General features: G+C 37.3%; 1 protein-coding gene across 1 annotated transcript; it reads right to left on the bottom strand.

The window, feature by feature from the left end:
- Positions 1-1538: 1538 nt before the first annotated feature.
- LOC145284550 (uncharacterized) lies at positions 1539-1862 on the bottom strand. The gene has a single exon (XM_080133462.1). It carries the CDS (start codon positions 1860-1862, stop codon positions 1539-1541), a length of 324 nt encoding a protein of 107 aa, XP_079989588.1.
- Positions 1863-8653: the final 6791 nt, after the last annotated feature.

The raw sequence follows: 8653 nt of genomic DNA on the forward strand, positions 1-8653 counted from the left end.
TTGTCTTTGTACTTCGAAGTACGCCATTTTGACGGCATGTACTTCGACTGTTACTCATTACATATTCTGTTTTCTTTCGATACATTTTACCGTTTCTAACCATATCTGTGTTGGTGTTTTCATTAGTGACTCCTCCGGGCCCAATGTATTGGCGACGAGAGACTTGTATACACAAAGTGGATACGCACAACACCTCAACATCATTACCGTCTTATGTAACACTACGTACCCAATAGCATTTGCACTTTTCTGAAATTTCAAATTAATCTTACAAAATAATGTTTTCAAATATGTGAAAAAAAGTTTTTATATTTAAATAATAGATAATTTACGATTTTCCATAAAACTACACCAAATTAAGTATAACTAATACTTAGACCACTAAGTATCCGTGTCCCAAAATTCCTAATGAACAGTTAATTAGTTTAAGAGTGAACCATGTGCATGCAATTATATAAAAATAAATATACCTTACTTATATGTCTATACACATATACCGTTTAGTTTTTTTGTCGCACTTACATTGACATTAAAAGTATTCTGTCCGTTTCTGTAATTTCTTAATATACCCAGGCATGTGAGCGACTTTATATCAGTAAACTTATTTACATATTCCTTTGAAAAATGAACTTTAATTAATTATTCATTTTTTTTGTTGTTTTGTTATTGGATGATTAGTTTCATTTAACTATTACGCTAAGTCTATTTGTCATATTTTCTACGTTGTGCATGATTACGTCGTAGTTAGGCTGAACATGTTTTAGCACACGGATATATATATATATATATATATATATATATATATATATATATATATATATATATATATATATAGATAGATAGATAGATAGATAGATAGATATAGATATATTAGGTTAGTGCAATTATTTTTTATGTTCAACTTCAAAAGATCATACGTCCTTTCATAAACTTTATTAATGGAAATAATGTTAGTTGTCAATCGGATCCAAAAACAACGTTTTCGTTTTGCATCTCATCTATGAATAAGGAGGTGGCTGCTATCCCAGCCTAGAGGCACAGAGTCTTGAACAGTGGGCACATCGGAAGTCAGTTGTTGTTATCGCTGCTAAGGCTGCTCTGTGATGTTTCTCTCTGGATGCAGTGAGTTTCTGGCATCGAGCCTCTTCAAAAGTGGCAGCAGCTCTATGAACTAAACCTCGCCATTTTAGTCTGTTGATAACAAACCCTCCAGATCCTTCGATGAAGTACCACTGGAGATTGGCTTTGACCGTGTCCTTATACCGCAGTCTTGGTCGACTTTGGTTTCGTTTGCCAACCTAAAGCTCCCCGTACATCAGGTGTCCCGGTTTCTGACACCCCTCTATTCGAATCACGTGTCCAACCCATTGAAGTTGGGCTTTGATGATGGTGGACTCTATGCTGGTGGACTTTGCATTAGCAAGGACCTCCACATTGGTGATGCGGTCCTGCCACCTAATTCTCAGGATGGAGCGAAGAGCTCACACGTGGAAAAGCTCCAGTTTCTAGAGATGCCTGCGATACAGTGTCCACGTCTCTCAACCATAGAGGAGGGAAGAAATAACCACGGCATTGTAGACCTTCAGTTTTGTAGATAGGCGGATGTTGTGTTCGTCGAGTCTGCCTAGTGCTTGACTTGCCTTACACATTCTAGTGTTAATTTCTCTGTCCAAAGAGCTATCACATGATATGGTGCTCTCCAGATATTTGAAATGTTCCACATTGGCAAGTGGTGTGTCGTTAGTGGTGATGGTAGGGGAAGAGGATAGGGAGTATGGGTCAGGCTGATAGAGCACCTCTGTCTTTTTAAGAGTGATTGTCAGGCCGAAGAGTTTGGATGCCTCAAAGAAGCGGTCCAGCATCTGCTGCAAGTCTTGTTCTGTGTGCACCACTAGTGCCCCGTCATCAGCAAAAAACCTCTTGGAGGAGAGTTTGCAGGCTCCTCGTTTTTGCTGTTAGTCGACGCAGGTCGAAGAGAGAGAGAGAGGGGGAGAGTGAGAGAGAGAGAGAGAGAGAGAGAGGGCCGTCAAAGCGGTAACGAATGTAGACCCCCTTTCAAGATGGGACAGCACGCAAAAATACGTTGAAGAGGACTGGAGCTAGTATGCAACCCTGCTTTATGTCATTGATGATCTGAAAAGCACCTGTCACATTGCCATTGGAGTAAACTTGGCCAGTCATACCATCATGTAAGAGCCTTATCTTCGATACAAACGGTGTTCTCAAGGACTGTTCAAAGTGCCTCACTTGTGACGGTGTCAAAAGCTTTGGTCAAGTGGATGAATACTAAGTAGAAAGGCTTGTTCTGTTCAATGCATTTCCCTTGAAGTTGTCTCACGGCAAATGTCAGTGCTTCTGCCAGGTCCGAAACGGCACTGTGCCTCGGCAAGTTCAGAGTGTGATGAGTCTGTTTAGGATGACCGGTGCAAAGATTTTTCCGGCAACTGAGAGGCGAGGAATGGCCCTGTAGTTCCCACACTCTGACTTTGCATCTGTAAATGAACAGAACATCGCGGAAAGTCCCAAGGGCGTTGAGGTCTACTGCCCTGTAGATCTCAGCAGGGATGCCATCCATTCCCGATGCCCTGCCGAAGATTGTCTGGTAAATCGCCTTCTTGATCTCCTTAATGTTAGGGGTGTTAGCGAGCGAATCCTGTATGGGTTGTGGGGAATCTGATTTAGTGCGTCTAAGTCAAATGACAAGGGTCGGTTTCGCAGAGTGCTGAAGTGCACCTGCGAGCGCGTGCTAAGACCCTCCTAGTCCTTGCTAAGTGTCTTCCTATCTGACGATAGTAATGGTGCATTGTAAGAGATAGAGGGACCGAAAACAGTTTACAGTGAGCTGGAAATGTTTTTTTTTTAGTGTTTTGAGTGTCAGCATAGTGTTAGACTGCAGCTGATTTGTCCTGTCATCACTGGTCCTGCATTGCTCGGAGATCAGTCAACATAGACTACGTAGCCTAATGAGTGATGCCTTTTTCTCTTCCCTGCAGAAGAGACGTTGCAAGTGTGTCTCTGTTCTACTATTATTTTCCAGGCAAATGCTCATCTGAGCTCAAATCGATGGCCCCCCCTCGCCACAATTTCACGAAAAACACTTGTCTAGCTGAAACCATTATCAATAATTTCTACTACACTTTATCTGTGCCTAAACTTAAACATCGATTCCATGAACAGAGCTTCTTTCTTAGAACTGCACGCTTGTAGTACTTTCTTCCGTTTCCCGTTTTTCCCAACTGACTACAAAATGATCGCTTTCGAGGCCAAAGTTAACAATCCCTTGATGAGTTGTCTCATTTAAGTAATCCAATTTACCAAATTTTCATCACTAACGATTAATATAATATTGCCCATTTGACTACTGTACACTCATTAACCTTTATCCTCAAGTGGCTTACCGTTCTTGATAAATAGTAACTCCTTTGTAAAAAACACTATATATGGTCTATTTTATTGTAGTACTTACGTTGTATCTTCCATGTGGCTAGTTATCGTCTGTAGTTCATATGGATTAGTTTCCGCATTCGAGAGTTTTCTTTAAAAATAAGATATTGCCGTTTTTATCTCCATTGGCCTTCGGGCCATGATCATAGTGTAGTATTTGTTCTCAGGCTGCACTTCACTTTCTCTCACCTCGAACAGTGGGGGAGAAATCCTTCATGAGTGAGACAATTTTTATTTTTGTTCCTATGCAAAATGCCCCTTTTGGGGGTGTAGATTTCATCACATTAAAAATCGACCTTATATCTAAATCTGCTCTCGTGGGGAGGCAGGTAAATAGGAACATTTTCTAGCGATGCTAAAAAAGTGAGTCATTTTTCTCAAATTGGATACAGAGGTAGAAAGAAATATTAGAAAGTATTTAGGGTGAGAAGATGGCTGAAAAAGCACATAATTAGCTCAGAAAAAATATAACGTTACACACGTTTATACACGTAGACCAAACACGTTGTAGCAGAGTACGTTGCAAGGAACATAGGACAAGTAATAACTCGACTCCTTTTTTAACAACGACATTTATTTCCAGGTATTTTCCAGAATAAACTGTGATTGTATTACTTTTTTTTTTTTACACAGTGATCACCACTTATCAAGGCCCGGAAGCCACTCAGGGATAAGGGTTATTGCAAGTATATTACGTTAGTGTGGAGATTTGATGAAGTGTTTACTTAAGGGGGCAGTTCATTAGGAATTTGTTAACATTGGACTTGAAGACATCCAAGTTGAAGTCCGGTGGGAAGCAGGCAGACGGAACAGAGTTCCACAGGCGTGCAGTTCTAAGAAAGAAGCTTTGTTCATGGAATCTGCGTTTTGATTTAGGCACAGATAAAGAGTGGGGGAAATTTTTCACAGTGGATTCAGCTAGACGAGTGTTTTTCGTGAAAGATTGGCGAGGGGGGGGGCAGAGATTGGAGTTCAGACGAGCACCTGCCATGGAAATAACGATAAAACAAGGATAGGCTCGCAACGTCTCTTCTGTGGGAGAGAGGTTGCAGGGTAGAGAAAAGGGCATCCCCCACTAAGCCACGAAGTCTATTTTGTACTCTGTCAAGGCAGGATAGGCTGTTTTTTTAGCAGCTCCTGTCCAGATATGGCAACAGTATTCCATCCTTGGACGTACTTGGCTTTTATATATATATATACTTGGCTCTGACCTCTGTCCTCTCGCACGTAGTTTCGACCGTGCTCTTGACCCTACACTTGAACGTGCTGCAGGTAATCGTCTTTAGACACGGTTTTTATAATCTTTTTCTTCGCACATGGCTCGACCTCTGTATACGCGCGTCCGCGCTGTTACAAAAGATGGGTGAGCGTTTCAGGTGATTATAAATTACGGCTAATTCAAACATTTAAAACTAAAGTTAATTCAAACATAACTCAATCTTAGAACTAAAGATGTACTTGCAGTATATAGCGCCTATAAAGATAAAAGCCTTGAAAGATGTATATATTTATATTGATATATAAAATACGCCTATGTAGGTAAATTATAGGCTACTTCATTTAAATTAACCGTGGCATTTCCACGGATCTCACATGCTCTTATTATTCAGTATAGCTTCCAGCGTTATAATTTAATAAATCTCTTTTTCTTCTTCAAACTATTTCCGGGTCGTAATTATACGAAAAGCTATTAGCTGCATAATCTTGTCGTTTACTTGTAGAAGAGTTTTTTTTATAAGTAGTGGCTGCCATGACATTTTTTCTGATGTAATCTGAAAAATCCTATCGAGGAATTTTCTTATTTTACATTAACGATTTTATTTAATTATTTTATTTTATTCTGGTGCCAGTCAGCTGCCGAACACTCTTGAAATCTTTGGCAATATATCAAGAATTTGTTTTGCTGCCTTTTTATTTGCAAATCCGACATTTGGTCTGGCGCCAACGCAAACAAGTCAATGTTGCGCTGTGCGAGTATGCATTTCAGTTCGGCCATTTTTGTTTAAATATCTGACCCCGATCCGTGTACTCATCCATGATGGAGACAGACCAGACGCAATGTCTCGTCTACACCCAACTCTCATTTGTTACCGAAAACAGCTATTTAGCCGGAAATTTAACCCTCTTCCATTATGCGATACATCAAACTGACCCTCCATATAAATTTAACTGTTTTTGGGGACATTTTGCAGTATAGAAAATAAAACGAAAGAGTTGTCAAACAGCAAATATTTAACAAGAAAATGTTACCAAAGGTCAGAAGAGTTACTTTTCTACATGCTTGAATAGAGTTTTTTTATTTGTACATTTATCTAGTTTAAAACACAAGTTTTAAGTTAGAACAATAAAACATGGCCGACGTAAGAAGTCTACCTGGGAAGTGTCGATAATCGCTGAAAAATCAAATATTAAACACAATACTTGTAGAAACACATCAAATAACTGTCACCGCTATCTTTTTCTATCTCTCCATTCCTCTATTTGGCATAGCTGAACAGACGTTCGTACAAGTTGGGGATATGTTCTCGACAACCAGTCCAACAGTAAATGTGTTTCCGTTGAGGTGAGGTATGCTTAGTATTAGAAGACCCCCTTCCTTGGACTTGACCTTTTCTCTGAGAAGTAAATATATTGCTGATAGCCTGTGGTTCTTCCCCGGGTATGTCGACGGGTTTTATCATTCATATTTTGTACGCCAGAGTACGCTTAAACAAGTACGCTGGTTTTTCAACACTCACCCGACCTACTATCTAATTTCTTGTAGAAGAGGTAAATATTTATATATTCCATGATAAATAAAATGTTTTTATTTTATTCTTATTTTTATGATTTTGTGAACTTTTATAAATATTTCCTTGACAAAATCATTTTTATTCCAAGAAAAAAGAAACAAAACAAAAAACAAGAAGAAAACTATATAACTGTTTTTTGTTTTATGAAGAAAAGATATTTTCCTCTGATGAGTTGTTTGGGGGAAATTTGCTATTCAACGAAACACGTGCAAGACTTACTACATAAAAATACACTTTTTGGGTTTTGGAATTATAACTAGTGATATAAATACATATGGAAATAAAAAATTTAAAAAAAAAACGTTTACAAGTGTTTTTGATATAGATGTACATAATAATATACTTCGATAATTATGTTTTAGTTTGAAGAAATATGGTATAATAAAATTATGGGGTGTTCGTTCGCGTCTGACCTCCATAGAATGGAAATATGTCACAAAGTTTAACAAGGTTTTTTTAATATAGATCCACAGAATATTGTGATAAATGTTTTAGAGGTGAACCGGTATGGTATAATAAATTATGGGGTTTATCATTTTTTTTTACTTTCATCATATTTTACTTTGGTTTTGATACGCCCAAATTCGAAGCTATCTCTTTACAATCCTTCCTTTTCATAAGCTATCATACTTTCATAAATCAGAGTCCATTTTCTGTAGGCTGTTTGTGAACTCAGTCAACGACGGGTAATTTTGCTAGTATATATATATATATATATATATATATATATATATATATATATATATATATATATATTCCTTATTCTTATATATTTTATTATACACGCTGTCGTGATACCGAAAGTATATTGTAACATATATATCAATACAAGTATACAATCTTCAATGAAATAATATAATAAATGGGATGCTAACTCTCATTTGTTACCGAAAAGTAAACTAGAGTTTACTAGGGTAAATTGCCACGGGTTGTCATTAATATAATGTGACAGCTACACTGATACAACGTACATATATGATTTCTGTGGCATATTTGTATAACAGCACCACATTCTTTGAAAAAAAAACACCACCCCTGCTATACACAGGGAAACAGCACAGCACAACTACGCTGTTATTGCTTTACTGCCATACCTACACAGAAACGGCCATTGTTACACCTCACCACTGCTATTTACATAATACGCAGCCACACTGTTAAAACTTTACCGCCACTATTGCATTGATATAGCTTATCACTCATATAAGACTAATAACACGTACACAGCTTCCACTATATATGACAATGGAAACATAGTTATAAGTACGTTGCTACAACTAGACTGCAGATAATGTTGTATATTAGTCTAAATAATATATTCATATATTTACTAGTATGTTGTATTAATATGTCTATTTTCTGTATAGTGTGTGATATATTTAATTATCTCTAAGATGTTGAATATATATGTATGTATATATATATACATATTTGAAGTGTAAATGTGATAATCTATGATAAGAATGAGTGTATACACAGGGCATATCATATTTATGACAGGCGGCCTTTACAATAATAGAAGACGGATACAGTTCTCTTTGGTGGTTAACATCGGCTAATGAGGGAACATACCTATTACTATCTAGGTTGATCTTCATTTGACGGATCCTTGGAAAAGCTGCAAATGAATATTTGTACGCCCGAAATCTTAGCTGTATTTACAGCAACTTCATTTACCAATGTTTCCCCACTGAAAAGCTGCACGCGAGTATAAGATTTTTACATATTGACTATCGACATTTTCCGACAGTCACCGCTGCTCGGAGCCATTACAGTCAATGGACCATCTCCCTCCCTTTTGATTGCAGAATATCTTTCAACTCTGAATAACCACTCTGATTATCAACCCCGACTAATATCTACCTGTCGTTCAAAAAATCGCCCCCCTTCAAAATGACGTCATCAACACGTATCACCACGTGATCATCGTTTGATCTCTGTCACCTAGTAATCAATGTTTACTTCTATTTATCAAATTCTTTTTCCTCAAATTAAAATTCTTGGAAACTATTTTAATGTAAATATTTTCTCAACGTAGAATACGTTTTTGTTTCTATAACATTCTTTCATTTATCGAAATTTATACTAAATTTATGATAAACTGTACACTAATAATCGGCCACGAGTTGGCTACTCTGTATTTTCGGGATTTAATAGTATGACAATAGTATTCTCATTAAAAACGCACGTTATTGAAATCATATCTATTACAAGAGAATATTATGTTCATTATTTTGACTCTCGAGTATATATCAGTTAATATCTAATAGGTTTTTAGATCGAGTGATGTGGTTCTCGATTGATTAACTGTGTCGATATATACTCGAGAGTCAAAGCAATGATAATAATATTCTCTTGTCATAGCCCTAATCAAAACACAGCTACTCTGTCACAACACGTTAAACTACCACAACTAC

This window comes from Euprymna scolopes, chromosome 9, assembly GCF_053919585.1.
Source record: "Euprymna scolopes isolate OS-2025 chromosome 9, ASM5391958v1, whole genome shotgun sequence".
NCBI classification, from domain to species: Eukaryota; Metazoa; Mollusca; class Cephalopoda; order Sepiida; family Sepiolidae; genus Euprymna; species Euprymna scolopes.

Bases quoted from the DNA above. Each gene is read 5' to 3' on its own strand.
- LOC145284550 (XM_080133462.1), bottom strand. From the start codon at position 1,862: ATGCTGGACCGCTTCTTTGAGGCATCCAAACTCTTCGGCCTGACAATC.